At 43.1% G+C, this 15,904-nt stretch overlaps 1 protein-coding gene across 1 annotated transcript in view; it reads left to right on the top strand.

Moving 5' to 3' along the window:
* LOC145351297 (homeodomain-interacting protein kinase 4-like) overlaps positions 1 to 8,937 on the top strand; it is a 28,443-nt gene extending 19,506 nt beyond the window's left edge. Inside the window, exons 4-6 of the mRNA XM_080200924.1 lie at positions 2,725 to 2,776; positions 7,247 to 7,343; positions 8,715 to 8,937. Of these exons, the coding sequence (XP_080057050.1) occupies positions 2,725 to 2,776; positions 7,247 to 7,343; positions 8,715 to 8,753 (188 nt within the window). The 3' untranslated portion in view covers positions 8,754 to 8,937. The remainder of the gene's footprint in view (positions 1 to 2,724; positions 2,777 to 7,246; positions 7,344 to 8,714) is intronic.
* The last annotated feature ends 6,967 nt before the right edge of the window (positions 8,938 to 15,904 follow it).

Below are 15,904 nucleotides of genomic sequence, written 5' to 3'. Positions count from 1 at the left end.
TCTCACACTGAAGCCACAAACTGGCAACTCCACCTGTTGTGTGCCTGGTATTTTCAGTAGTGCCAGTTTGTTTTGAGTGGTATTGTGCCTATGTCAAGCCTGTCATTCTGGACAAGCCCAGCACACTTGAAGTAATTGTATGAAACCTTTACACAGAAAGGTTGTATGATGATAGATTTGCAATGTTACTTTCAAAACGTTGATAAAGATACTATTGGGCTGCAGGCTACAAGGTTGAGGTCTAGATGATTCTTTGAGAATGTGGTACTGCCAAGTCTGGGGCTGAAAAGTCATCTTCTTCTTTGGCTATCTCTCTGGGTTGAGGATAACTTGCTTCTGCTCTGGGGAGGTGGGTTCTGCAGTGACTGAATAGTCCAATCCTGGAGCCATGGACTCTGCCACAGATTTGGCAAGTGATGTTTGAGATAGTAGGTGTGTAGGACACTCTGGATTCTGCACTCTCTTTCTGCTGTTTATGCTTGGCATCTGCTTGCTTTACCCAGTGACACTCGAGGTGATTGGTGCCTTCGCAGATGCTTCTTATCCAGTTTGTACGTTCCAAGACAAGCGATACCCTCGTGCCGTTGGGGATGTTACATTTATTTCGGGAGATTTTCAGGGTGTCCTTGTAACATTTCCTCTGTCCTCCTAGCAATCCCTTGCCATTGCAGAGCACTTGTTTCGGGAATCTTGTGTCAGGCATGGAGACAACATGGCTCGCCCATTGCAGCTGGTCGAATGTAACAGTGCCTCAATGCTGGGGATATCAGCCTGGGAGAGGACATTCACATTGGTACGCCTATCCTGCCAGTGGATTTGCAAGATTTTACCGAGGCAACTTTGGTGAAATTTCTCCAGGGATTTGAGGTGTCTGTTGTATATATTCTATATTTCTGATGCATACAGGAGGGTGAGGACCATGGCTGCTCTGTAAACCATGAGCTTGATGCTGGATTTGATGCCTCAGGCATTGAACACTGTTCCTCAGGTATCTGAAAACTGCACTGGCACGTTGGAGTAGATCTTGGATTTCATCGTCAATGTCTGCTCACACTAAGCGGAGGCTCCCGAGGCATGGGAAATGATCCCGCATCGTCCACAGACTCACTGTGGATCTTGATGGGGATGAGGGAGGGGGAAGATTTGTGTGGCAGGAGCGGGCTGGTGGAGAGCCTTTGTTTTCTGGATGTTTAGTTTGAGGCCCATTCTCTCAAAAGCCTTGGTGAACCTGTTGATAATGGTTTGTAGCTCAGCCTCTGAGGATGCACACAGGCATCATCTGTGTACGACAGTCAATAACAGAAGTTGGGATGGTCTTTGTTCTGGCTTGGAGGTTGAATAGTTTTCTGCTAGTCCAGTAGGTTAGCTCCACTCCAGCAAGGAGCTCGAGGAAATCCTGCATCTCCTGATCACTCTCTTTGAACCAGCCTCGGTGTTTCCTTGTCGGTAGCCCAAATGTCTCCTCACAGGTGCTGCTGACTATGGTGAGGATTTTGGAATTTTTAATTTGAGGCTTTGAGGACATGGGATGGTGAAGATACAAGGACTGTGCATGTGTGGAACAAGACCTGAGTGAGTGGGAGACTTTGAACCCTGAAACCGAGTGTAGAGTGTCGAAATTTGCTGATGACACCAAGATTGGGGGAACGGCAAATTGTGCGGAGGGTGTGGAGAGTCTGCAGAAGGATCTAGATAGGCTGGGCAAATGGGCCAGGAAATGGCAAATGGAATTTAATGTTGGCAAGTGTGAGGTGGTCCACTTTGGTAGGAAGAATGGTAGGAAGGACTATTACTTACGGGGCGAAAAACTGCAGCAGGCGACGGTGCAGAAGGACCTCGGGGTCCTTGTGCATGAGTCGCAAAAACCCAGCTTGCAGGTGCAGCAGGTGGTCAGGAAGGCGAATGGGATGCTGGCCTTCATAGCGAAGGGGATTGAATATAAAAGTAGGGAGGTCTTGCTGCAGCTGTATAGGGCATTGGTGAGGCTGCAACTGGAGTACTGTGTGCATTTTTGGGCACCGCACCTGCGCAAAGATATTTTGGCCTTGGAGGGAGTGCAGAGGAGGTTTACTAGGCTGATACCGGAGTTGAGGGGGTTGAGCTATGAGGAGAGGCTGAATAAACTGGGCTTGTACTCGTTAGAGTTTAGAAGAATGAGGGGAGATCTCATTGAGACGTATAAGATGATGAATGGGATGGATAGGATAGAGGTGGAAAGATTCTTCCCGCTCAAAAAAGACAATAGGACTAGGGGGCACAGCCTCAAGATAAAAGGGGGGCGGTTTAGAACGGAGTTGAGGAGGAACTTCTTCACTCAAAGGGTGGTGAATCTCTGGAATTCTCTGCCCGTTGAAGTGGTGGAGGCTGCCTCGCTAAATATTTTTAAGACGCGGGTTGATGGGTTTTTGATAGGAGAGGGGATTAAGGGTTATGGGGAGAGGGCGGGAAAGTGGAACTGAGCAGCGACAGATCAGCCATGATCTTATTGAATGGCGGGGCAGGCTCGAAGGGCTAGATGGCCTACTCCTGCTCCTATTTCTTATGTTCTTATGTTCTTATGAAATCAATGAGTGAGTGGGTCAGTGTGGGCTTGAATGGCAAGTCTATATTGCAATGGATGAAAGGATGCAAGGCTGTCTAATAGTCATCTTGATAATTGTAACTATGGACAAGCATTTACCACATTGAATTTTCAATATTACCCTGTATCTACTTATTTTTTAGGAAGTAGGAACGTAACCTTTGAAACTGAAAACCATTTTCCAGATGGAATTATGTAAGTACAGTTACCTTTAAAAACTATAATTGCTTTCTTCACACGCCACCCCAACACATCCCAAACTCTCCCCACATTTTCTCAGAGTTCCCCAGAGTCAATTGGCAAACAGTGGACAGATTCCTGCGCCGGTAGTGTGTCCATTTTCATCAAGAATGCTGGCTCACTTTGGAATGGACTGTCCAATTGCTACCATGGAGAAGAGTAACCTTTGGTGGGCATGCTGCTGTAATGGAGAACTCCACAGCAGGCCTGCCTATGAGGAATGTGGAAGCAGTGGGCTTGTTTCAATGCTTTATTAAATTTAGAGTGCGGTCTGTGTGGTCACACTGCAGAGAGTCCCAAGATCTCACAAAAACAATCAAATGTTTTGTTTTGTGGTGACTTATGTTTGAATAAAGCTTTGTCCATCCCAACATCATACCTGTGATTTGCTCTCTTGCCTCTAACTAGAAGATCATGATTTCAAGCTCCACCTTGAACTTATAAACCTAGGATATTGGTAGTGTTACGATTCAGGGAGTGCGGCACAGACACTTTTACATGCATGTTGTAGTCTGGAGCTATGGATACTGATGGTGGAGCTCTGACGCTCTTTCCATCACACAGCTGACCAGGAATCTCTCCCCCTACTGTCACCTGCCATTGGTATGTAATTGAAGGATTTGCAGGTACGTGTGCAGCTTGGTTGGCTGCATTACAAATGCACCTTCCCTCGCCTTCAAGTCCTGGAGCAGGACTTGAAGCAAGAGTCTCTGGCTCAGTAACGAATGGTACCCACTTTACCACAAGTCCTTCTATTCTAGATTTAAATTATAATGCATCTTTCAAGTAAGATATTGAATAATATTGAAAAAATAACTGGCCATTGAAGTTTTTCATCTTGTGCTCATCAAGATATTTGCAAGAATACTAAATTTCAAACAACAAGATATTCTGTATTTAAAAAAGGATTTCTAATTGTCAAGTCAGTTCTTAGTAGTTAAGATATTGCCATGGTCAATGCACCAGGGAGCTTGTTCCCTTTGCTTTTGTTTACTCAAGAAGGTATAATGCCTGGACAAAATCTTTTTGTCTGCAGAGGGCAGGTTCATGCATATCATTACATGTAACTACCAGTAAGTGTAAATGAGTTACATTGTGAGTCTGACTAGTAATCTTAAACTGGTTATTAGTAATTATTAGCACACCAGAGATTGGCAAATTCTGCCCAATTACGGAATCACATCTAACATCAGACATTATCTGAGATTTGCAAGCACAGGTTGATGAATAGTCTTAATATTCCGTCTACTGTGAACCACCAAAGGGATGCTGTTACAATGCAGGCAAAAGGAATCTGTTCAGATGTTGCACACTTCTTGAATAAGTAAAACCATGGGTGACAATAGGTCCCTGGTGATGCTGCCCTGGCAACATGTTAACCAATCAGAACCGACGTGTCAACCAATCAGTAGCTGTTTTCTCATGCAGTTTAAACTATTCCATTTGAAATTTGGTATTCTTGCACTGGTCCTGATGCATGCAAGATAAAAAGCTTTAAAAGCATGTCCATTTTTGCAGCAATACTCAAGTTTTGGACTACCAACTGACAATTGAGCTATTGGATGGAATTTTACAAGAATGATTCTAAATGTCCAACTAACGTGAGGAGGGTTGCGGATCCATTTTTTGGGTGCGATTTCATGCCAAATCTTGTGTACATTGTGCATGGAAGAATGGTCTAGACTATTCGTAACTGTTGCAGGCAGTAGGCTGTGCTTACTTTGCCAGCCAGTCTGCAGAAAGAGGCTAGTGCACACATGCAGACCTCTGATTCTACAATAGCTGAAGCAGAAGTCTGACAGAGAGAAAGCTGGTGCTGCAGGCAGCCTGAATAAACTCCAGCCCCTGTAATTGCAAGCCCCATACTGCCCAAATTGCAGCCCCCATCGCCCCCCAGACCATGTTCCCTATGTAAGCCCCATCCCTATAGACCCCACCCAATAGGTCCTGTTCCCATAGGCCCCAACACTACCCAGTGGGCGGTATCAAGGTGCCCAATAGGCATTATTAAGGTGTCAGGCTGGCAATGCCCAAGTATTTACTTACCTATCAGTGAGATAGTTATTGCTTGCTTCTCACTGCAGAGAATCTTTATCTATCCTTCTGTCATCCCTCTTAGGTAAGACAGCCAGAATCTGCACTGTACATATGATGGTCATTTTTCACTCCCACCTCCCGCCTCATATTTCACATGACTTCATGCACCCCCAGGATCTCTGGACTCCTGTTTAGGAGCCATTTGTACAGAGGCTATGTCAGCCCAGCCAAGGAATGTAAACGATTCCATGGAACTTTTTTTTGGAATGAATGTTTGCAGTTCCCTCTCCAAGATTAGTTTATCTTGAACAATTTATGTAAATGATTTGGATGAAGGGACGTACAGTATGGTTGCTAAATGTGTTGGTGACAAAAAGATAGGTAGAAAAGTAAGTTTTAAGGCGGACATAAGGAGACTATAAAAGGCCAAAGATAGGTTAAGTGAATAGGCAAAGTTATGGCAAATGAGGTATAATGAGGTAAAATGTGAGGTTGTCCATTGTGGCAGAAAGAATGAGAAAGAAGCATAATATCTAAATGATAATTTAGATAAGATTATCTAAATTGCAGAGCTCTGAGATGACTTAACTTGATTTAATTTTGATTTGTTTTATTCTTGTCACATGTATTAGGAACTAGTGAAAAGTATTGTTTCTTACATACTATTTGGACAAAACTTACCATTCATAGCGTACATAGGGGAGAAAGAAACGCCAGGGTGCAGAATATAGTGTGACAGTCATAGCTAGGGTATAGAGAAAGATCAGCTTAATATACAGTTGGTCCATTCAAAAGTCTGATACCAGCAGGGAAGAAGCTGTTCTTGAATCGATCGGTATACAATCTGACTTTTGTATCTTTCTCCTGATGGAAGGTGGAAGAGAGTATACCCAGGTGCATGGGGTCCTTGATTAAGTTGGCTGATTTTCTGAGGCAGTGGGAAGTGTAGACGGAGTGCAGAGATATCATGTATTAGATGTCTTGTGGCATGATTCGCAAGGGTTAGTATGCAGGTACAGCAAGTAATTAGCAAAGCTAATAGAATGTTATTGCTTAGTGTAAGGAGGATTGAATACAAGTTTAGGGAGGCAATGCTTCGGTTATGCAGGGCATCGGTGAGAGCACATCTGAAGGACTGTAAATAGCACTGATCACCCTATTTAAGGAAAACTGTAAATGTGTTTGAAGCAATTCAGATAAGGTCTATCAGACTAATATTTGAAATGGGGAGGTTGTCTTATAAAGTCACAAGCTTAGGACAGGCTAAGCTTGTGACTGCTGCAGTTTAGAAGAGTAAGAGGCAGCTTGAGTGAAGATTCTGAAGGGACTTGACAGATTGGATGTGGAAAGTATATTTCCTCTTGTGGGAGAATCTAGAATTAGGGCTCACTTTTTTAAAAAGGGGTTGCACATTTAGGACAGAGATGAAGACATAAATATTTCTCTCATGAATCTTTGGAACGCTGTTTCACAAAAGTTGGTCAGGGCAGAGCCTTTGCATATCTTTAAAGGCAGAAGTAGGTAGATTCTTAGTAAGCAATGGGTAAAAGGTTATTTGTGATAGGCAAGAATGTGGAGTGGAGGTTAAAATTAGAGCAGCCTTGGTCTCATTGAATAGCAGAGCAGGTTCAATGGGCTGAGTGGCCTACTCCGGTCCTAACTTGTTGTTTTTATGTTCACTGGAGCAACAAAGGCCATTGTGGGCTGGGCTGAATGTGAATAAGGAGCCAGGATACACAAGAATGTTCCCCCAGACTCCATACTAAATGAGCCAATTGTCGTTGATCCTTCCCCAGTGCTGTTGCTTCTGAAACCCTACCAACCACCAATCTTCCCAACCTGAGCTACAAACTCCCTCCTGCTCCCACTAACCCTCATATCAAAGCCCAATATCAATTCTTGCAAATCCCCAAATGTACTTTCAGGGTACCCAAGGCCTGCCTCTGTGTTCCCTTAGAACCCCCATCCCCAGCTCTGCATCCTCTGACCCCCAACTGTTCCTAGAGCTGACCTGACCTAATCCCTAACCCGAGAGTGACTGGGCATTCATATCATGCCAACTGTGGATTATTCATAGCCAGCAGGCTGTGGCTATATGCCAGCTCCACTGTAAGATATGTTAAGTCCAATATCTGAGAAGCTTTGAACCTCACCATCCTGTCACAATATGCTTCTTAATCCCCCTTCCACAATGCCCAAAAATATCGATAGCTGAATTTGAGGAGCACGCAGTATATACGCGATCGAACTTAATTATATAGTGTGAGATATGGCTTTTATGTAAGTGTGCTCTCAGTATTAGCTCAGCTTGATATGCTACCAAGGAGCTGGCACATTTGAAGTGATATGAAGAATTTGATCACCTATTTATTTATTGCTTTTTTGCAGTGCTGACAAAGCACAGTGTGAAATCCAGACTCTGACAGATGTCAACGGGCAGAAAAATGTTGGACAGCATTCTCTAAAACAGAAGAACCAAAAGTTGGTGAGACAATTTCAACTGATTGAAGCAGTTCTGCATTTTTGACAGTGTGGGATAGGGTCTAAGCCTTTGAACGTGGCATGTTTAGAAAATACTTTCCAAGCAACGGACCCACAGTTATAGTTCCAGCAGGCGAATCCCACCCTAAATATCATAACTGCGAGAATATTGAAGTGACCTGCACCAGTCTTTCAGGCGAGCTCAGGCACTGCAATCCTCCCGCACTCAGTCACTTCTTTGGAGAGCTGGGAGTTGTGCACCAGTACAATGTAGAGGGGGGGGGGGTCTAAACCCACCAGTGAGCTGGACTTCAGAGCACTTGGCCACCGTCTTGTGAGGACTCCCCCATGTCACAGTGCATTGGGAAAGTCTTTCCCTCCCCTCACGGACACCAGTTCCCCCCCTCCCCCCATCAGTGGTATGTCCCCCTAGCCCCTCCCTAACACAGTTTTCCGCATTGGGTCCCACTGCGTGGCCCCGACATGTGCCGCCCTTCCCACCTTGACTCCTAGCAAGTCTGTCATCATAACCCCCCTGCCACATAGCCCAGCCCCCCCTAACATCACCCCCACTTAGGCCCCACCAGCTCAGCACTTCCCCTGGCAAAGTGGCAGTGCTCAACTGGCACACTGCTAATGGCAAGGTGACATAACAGTGCGGCCTAACAGGCGCTTCTCGGATGTCCAGTGAGCACCGCTAGCGTACTAGGTGGGCCCAACTATGTGGGCACTGCCCAGCAATGCCCCTGGGGGCTTCAACAGCCTCTGAGGTCCCCCCCCCCCCCCATCATGTGACGATTGCACCAGTGATTCTCACTGTTACCGTGCCAGAAGGCCCAATGAGTTCCGTGCGCTGGGGGTTGAAGAGGCTATGCATACTTAAATGCTACTTTAAATATGCTAAATCAGCCTCACGTCCTTTCTGAGTGCAATCTGGTTCATGCCATTAGAAAGGAACAGGGAGAATTGCAAACTGTCTGGTATTGGGTGGGTAACCAATTTTTAGGCCTGCACGCTATTCTCCGGATAGTTCCCAGTTCAGCGCAATTGTGCAGAGGAAGTTAACACATCTGGGCAATTGCCAGATAAACTCCTTCCTTGGGAACTTCCTGGAGAGCTGCCCCAGTGCACCAAGCACAGCGAGATTGGAGAATTTCTATTTCCAGCAATTTCAATTTTTCTTTCATGGTATTGCTGAAGTGAACATGCCCCACTCAATTTAAACACAGCCCTGGAGGCAATAAAGGTGAAAAGCCCTCCTGCGATAGTTAAGCAGTTAAAGACATACCAGTGATATTAACAAACATTGTGGCATTAACCATTGTGATTCATTTTAAAAATGATGGAAGATTTCAAATATCATTTCATAACACAGGGTGGTTTAAAAATAGAAAAAAGAATAACTGGAAGATAGAACAAGAGGAGACCACCCCCTACCCTGGGTACAGCTATGAAGGCTGCTGCTGTAAGAGTATTCGAAGGATATATTGTTAACGTACTCATTCATATCCTGAGGAACTTGGTTTCTGTATTTTGATTTCAAAGGCCATAGTCTCTGAGTTTATCCAAAAGAGCTGAAGATGATTCTTTATTTTATAAAATGTAATCATTTTCTATTGCAACAAGACTTTTTATGACTATATATATGTATGTGTGTGCTGGTCATGGTGTTGGTGGCATACCTGAAATAAATCAGTTAGCATCTCCATTATTCACTGGTTGTAGTCATCTCATTTCCATATCTGAGTGTGTGGCTCTGCACGTGTCTTAGAAATAACATAATCCAATTTATGTGCATTGTTCATGCTAAATCCGAAGGAATAAACTTTGCCTTTACTCCTTAGACATTACACATTGTTAGGATAATGTAGCAAGAGGAAATTCTGCTGGATTTTTAACAGTCGGACCATACTTCGTAGTCAATTCACTCACTGAAGTCTCCCAGACAATGCTTCATTTCTAGGTGGTAAAGAGGAGCATTTGGCACATTTGCTTTGCTCTAGCATGTCTCTTTGGAATTTTCTAATCTTAAGGTATATATGAGACTTTCAAACCTTTGTCAAGCATAATGATTAACCGCAAGCATCATCGTAATTCGGCATTAATTTTACCCCATTTTTCCACTGTGGCTTAAATGATAAGTCTTAATAAATTGAAGCTATAACAACAATGCTCAGTTGTGCAAGTAAAGCAAATTGGATGTTTGGCTGTACTAAATAAATGGTCAACATTGAGCCAAAATGGTGAGGTAGTTGTGCCATTTTATAAATCATCATTGCAACACTTTGGATACTGTGTCCAGGAGACAGTGATGCAGTGTTACTATCACTAGACCAACGATGCATAGTAAAATCTGGAAACCTGAGTTCAAATCACACCATGGCAAATTTGAATTAAATAAAATCCGAATTAAAAGTCTAATGATGACCATGAAACCATTGTTGACAGTCATAAAAACCTATGTGGTTTATTAATGTCCTTTAGGGAAGGAAATCTGCTGCCTGGCCTACATGTGACTCCAGATCCAGAACAATGTGGTTGACTCAAATGCCGTCTGAAATGGAGGGCAGTTAAGGATGGGTAATAAATGCTGACTTGGCCAGTGACACTCATATCCCATATTAATGAAATTTCCATAGTATCGGAGACTTTTTGAAAGTGAATGGGCATTAAATCAGAACATACCTGACATGTAAAAGTCAGGAGTGTGATGGAGTACCCGCCACTTGCCTGAATGAGTGCAGCTTCATGCCATCCAGGACAAAGCAACCTGCTTGATTGGCACTCGTTTCAGAAACATTCACTCCCTCCACCACTGACAAGAATTGATAGGAGTGTAAGATGCACTGCAGGAACTCAGCAAGTTTCCTTCAGCTGCACCTTCTAATCCCACAAACACCACCATCTAGAAGGCAGAGGGCTGCAGTACAGGGGATACCACCACCTGGAAGTTCTCCTCCAAGCCATTCACCATCCTGACTTTAATCACTAAATTTAATCGCTGAACCCTCACTGTTGCCAGATCAAAATCCTGAAACTCCCTTCTTAACAGCAATGTGGGTGTTAGGATTGTCAACCGGGATTACATATATTCCGGGAGGTACCATCACATGATATCCCCACCATCCAGTCACTCGTCATCCATCTTTGTGACGCAACAATTTGGAAGCAAAAAGATTCATACCCAATTGGATGATGCTCGACTGTCAGCCAAACAATATTTCATCACCCCAACTTCAATTTTTCCATATCTGTTACAGAGACATGTTCGAGGAGAGTGAGAAAAGAGCAATCTGTTCTCATGAGTTTTCTCCAGGTGCCTCCTTCAATTCCTGGAGAGTGCAGGCAAATCATGGAGGGTTGGCACCCTCGTTGGTGGACCTACACCACAAGGAATCCAGCTGTTCAAGAAGGTGGCTTATCTTTCCAAGGGCAATTGGAAATGGGAAACAATTAAATAAAACAATTATTGAAATCTTTCATGCCTGGTACCACACTCATGAATCTAGTCTGTACGCTGTCTAAGGTTTTGAGATTCTTCCTGAAGTGTGATACCTAAAATTGAACACAATGCTTCAGCTGAGGCCTAATCAATGAATCATAAAGGTTTAGTTTAACTTATTTTCTTTTGTGTGTTAATAGTCTATTAATAAATCCGATGACTTCATATGCTTTATTAGTAACCTTTTCAACTTGTCCTTCCACCATCAATGATTTCACTGGCCTAAACTTGAGGAAACATTCTCCAAAACAGCCCCACCCTTGCTCTTCCACTTCCTTTACTCACACCGACTGTCACATATCCTGGAACCACAGTCACAACTTGACGAGAGCCACCTCATTCAGTCCCCAACAAATTACCTCTACATCAAACTTCAAATTGAAACTGCATATTGCATGTACTGTACAAAACAAAATGACCAAACACGAAGTGTGCCCCCAAAGTAGTACGAGTGTTCATCCTTCCTGTAACTGGGAAATTGCCTATTCCTGTGGTGGCAGCTGGGAAGCTGGCCGAAAGTTAAGTCTGAGATGTTGGGCAGAATTTTCTGATTTTCTTTTGTAGAGTGGCAAAGCACACATGCAACATGAAGTGAAAGCCACTGGCCCCATAGGCGGCCACCTCCGCCATATTTTTAGGCTGCTAGTTTTAAAACAAAAAGTTAAGGAATGGCTCCCACAATGTCACGCTGGCAGAGTGGACTTAATCACAGGCCACTCTGCCAGCAACTTAGGATTTTGAATGATCAAGGCACCATTTTTAAAGGGATGGGCCAGCTAGTCTTTCCCTGACTGTCAATTTTGTATGTTTGGAATGGAAACTCACGGAAAGATGTGGAGAAATTCATGCTTTGGACTTCACAGATTATAGTAGGTATGAAGCAGATATAAAAATGTGACAATGGAAAGCTTATCTTCACCTGAAAAAGAAACTGAACTTCTTCTAGCTCCATGACCAGGTTTACTGGCACTGTTGGTGGCATTAATGTATGTTGTAACCTCCTGTCATCCTCTTGGGCTCATAGTTTTGGTCACCTAATGGTCGTAGCAAGAAGCAGATCGTTCCTTTCATCTGTTCTTAATTTGTTCATGGGATGTGGTCATTGTCATGGAAAGGCCAGCATTTATTGTCCATCTTTAATTGCTCTGGAGATGGTGAGCTACCATCTTGAACTGCTGACAGTTCATGTGATTAGATACATCCACAGTGCTGTTAGGGAGATCCAGACTTTTCAGCCAGCATCAGTGAAAGATCTACGACTCTCACCAACTTTTACAGATGCACCATAGAAAGCATTCTTTCTGGTTGTATCACAGATTGGTATGACTCCTGTTCTGCCCAAGACGGCAAGAAATTACAGAACGTTGTGAATGAAGCCCAGTCCATCACTCACACCAGCCTCCCACCCACTGAATCTGCCTATATTTCTTTCCATTGCCTCAGAAAAGCAGCCAGCATAATTAAGAATCCCATGCACCCCAGACATATTCTGATCCATCTTTTTCTGTCGGGAAAAAGATACCAAAGTCTGAGGTCACATACCAACCAACTCAAAAACAGCTTCTTCCCTGCTGCCATCAGACTTTTGAATGGACCTACCTTGCATTAAGTTGATCTTTCTCTTCATCCTAGCTATGACTGTAACACTGCATTCTGCATTTTCTCCTTTCCTTCTCTATGAACATTCTATAAGCATTCAAGAAACAATACTTTTCACTGTATACTAATACATGTGACAATAATAAATCAAATCAAAATGATATTAGTGGATGACTTGGAGGGGAACTTGCTGGTAAATTGCTGGTATACATCTTTGCAGATGGTGCACATTACAACCATTGTGCTCCTGGAAAGAATGTTTAAGGTGATGTATAAAGTGCCAGTCAACTGGCTGCTTTGTTGTGGATAGTGTTGAACTTCTTGGGAGTGTACTTCTTTTGGGGAGTGAGGAGTGATCCATTACACACGTAGGGTTGCACCTTTAAAATGGTGGACAGACTTTGAAGAAGCTCTGCTAACATGATTTAAGGGATCCCAAGCAGAGAATGTCCCCATGTCCGATTTCTTGACAAAAAAAGTTGGGTCACATGGTGTTCATCCTACTCTGATGGATGGCTGGACTGATTCAAGACAAAGAGAGTGTGGGATTTTCCCACAGCTAAACTCTGGCCTTATTCAATACTTCTTTAAAGTAACCTGATGAAGGAGCAGCAAACTGAAAGCTCGTGATTCCAAATAAACCTGTTGGACTTTAACCTGGTGTTATGAGACTTCTTACTTTTTTTTAAAAGTCTGGACAGACAGCAGTTCTTACTGTCTTCTGGGGACAATACCTGTTTGTCAAACTGTTCCAAGATGTTCATCTTGTGTTTTATAATGGTGGACGTATTTGATGGCAGAATCTCCCACTCCATTGCGATGTCCACCTGTTCTGCTTTGCACCACGGTTTTCCACTGCTATATAAATTTCACGTTCTCTCCAGTCTACAACATATTGAATGTTCTCACAGGTTTACTTATATTCATAGGCTTTGCACCTCCTTTCATAGGGAAATCTCAATGTTAAATAATGGCTTGCCAGCGTTCTATGACTGTGTGCTCTTGTGCGCTCTAACTCTACTCTGATTGGTTAGCTTGATCATAGGATAAGTTTAGACAAGTTCAGCATTTCAGTGTCTGTGGAACTTGTTACTATGCTGGTGGAAACAGTTGATGACTTTGACATAACCAGAATTTCGTGTCATACAAGTTTGACACCATAATTTCATTGTACATTTCACCACACTTTTTGTTAGTCTGGCTCCCTCCTCTATATATTCCTATTTCTTATTTTAGCACTGTCTATCTCTCCTAATCTTTTGTACACTGAGTTTATCCTTCCTACTGCCAAGTTAGTTTAAACAATTGGTTTGCAAACTGGAGGCTGCAACTCATGTAGAGGTTACGGAAGCAGAGAACTGTGTCACAAGAAATAAAATGAATCTCATACAACCTTCAAAATATGATAAAAATATGATATGCAAGTTGAAGCACAAGACATGACCAGATAAGCCCATGTCTTTTGCAAGTTCAGGTTGTTGTAAGGCGTGAACAAATTGAATAAAGGCTTTTTCACACAATTACTGCTCGACTGTGTTTTCATTTGGCTTTTACATCTGTTGTTTTTAACATAGATCACCACATTTACATATCAGGTTACAAAGAGATACATGCATTTTGGAATGGGGCCTTACTGGTCATTACAAAGCTTTGCTTAACACTAATTTGGAGGTGGATTCCCTGGGATTGAATTCATCAAGATTTTACTGTGTTTCAGGTTTGTAGTGCGTGTTAATGCATAGAACAGGGTCAAAAGGATTGGTGAGCTGTGGGTACAAATAACTACATGGGAATATGATATTGTAGAGCTAACAAAAACCTGCCTTGAAAGGGGGTCAGACTGGGCACTAAATATTCTTGACACAAGAGGCTCAGTTTTATGGCTCTCTTGCCAGGCCTGTTTTTTGGCAGGGTTGGGAGGCATGTAGAGTATTTGGGCAAGTCCATCTTCCAGCCAATCCCTGAGCTGTCCCCAATAATATGTTGATTGGCTAGGCACTGAAATCTGCAGAGTGCTTGCCAATTTGAAATAACTAATTAAGGAGCAATTGAACTTATTGCCAAACTAACTGGTCCAAATATTACACTGCCCAGTTCATAATATAGTTGGCCCGGGCAGTCAGGCAGGGGCAGGCAAGCCTTTTTTTTAAAGCAAACTGCTTAAAAGGCAGGAAGGAAGAAAGGGTTATGTCCTTTGGGGGAGTGCCCATTGGGGCCACTCCCAAAATGACAATCCTCCCCCCCCCACCTGCCCTGAAAAAACCCAACCTTCCCTCTCCCTGCCAACTTCACTGATCCTTCCCCATTCAAAACCCCAAACTTGCCTCTTTCTGATAGTTCTCTTTATGTGTGGACCTGCTTGTAGCTCCAGCAATGCCCTCTACAGATTTCTGGCATTGCTCAGACTGCTACAACTGCCAAGCCAATCAGATGCCATAGAGTTTTACAGCTCAGAAAGAGGCCTTCAGTCCATCATGCCTGCGCTGGCCATCAAACATCCATCTATTCTAATCCCCTTCTCCAACATTTGACCTGTAGCTTTTTATGCTATAGCACTTCAAATGCTTATCTAAATGTTTTTATTGTTGCCTCGTTTAACATTGGTCGGCTGGTCTGACTTTTGCTCCAGGAGACATGGGCAAAATGCGGTCTGGTAAAATTCAGTACAACGTATTCAGGTAAGATAGGGAAGGGAAGAAAGGGAGAGGAATGGCAGTATTGATTCAAGAGAACATTACAGTGCTGGAAAGAGATGTCCTGTGGCCAAGGACAGGATCTATTTAGCTAGAGTAAAGAAACAATAGAGATGTCATTACACCATGATGAGGGGTAGTATAGAATTCTTAGCATGAGGCCCTTCATTTTAGTTTTACTATAAAAAGTAGACTAGGTTAAGGTCATTTTAAAGTGCCTTTTATATAGTGAGAATTCACAATGTGCCTGGAACAAAAAATGCAAAGGTATTATAAACTGCAAACTGTATAACCACAAATTAACCAAGTATTATAAGCTTAAACTGTATTTTCAATTTATATGTATTGTGCACCTTGGCCAACTACATCCTGAACCCAGTATAATGGGAAATATAATGGTAGACAGGCTGAATTTTTTTAACACAACGGAGCACAGAAAGACAGCTGCTGTTATCTGTTTTTGGAAATGCAAAAGCAAGTTTAATAGGCCTGGTATGTTAGGAGTAGATATATTCATGGGTTGTGAGGCTGGAGAAGTCTCACAATCTGATAAGAGGAGGCCAGGTATAGGTAGAGAATGGCTCCTTTTGCCAATTAAGATTCATAGCTGCGAGCAGTGGCCTTTGTTACCAGAAATTATGTGGGTTTGGTTTCCTAGATAATGGGGGAGGAACCTACAGGGGCAATGAGCCAATGATCTCCTATTTCTGTTGACAGGTGAAACATTATTGGCTAAGTTAATAATGTTTAATATTGTAATCGGACCCCCCA

The sequence above is a fragment of the Carcharhinus amblyrhynchos genome, chromosome 13 (genome assembly GCF_965287045.1).
Source record: "Carcharhinus amblyrhynchos chromosome 13, sCarAmb.v2.hapA, whole genome shotgun sequence".
NCBI lineage: Eukaryota > Metazoa > Chordata > Chondrichthyes > Carcharhiniformes > Carcharhinidae > Carcharhinus > Carcharhinus amblyrhynchos.
The sequence above is the reverse complement of the archived record's forward strand: the minus strand, read 5'-3'. Positions and strand labels throughout refer to the sequence as shown.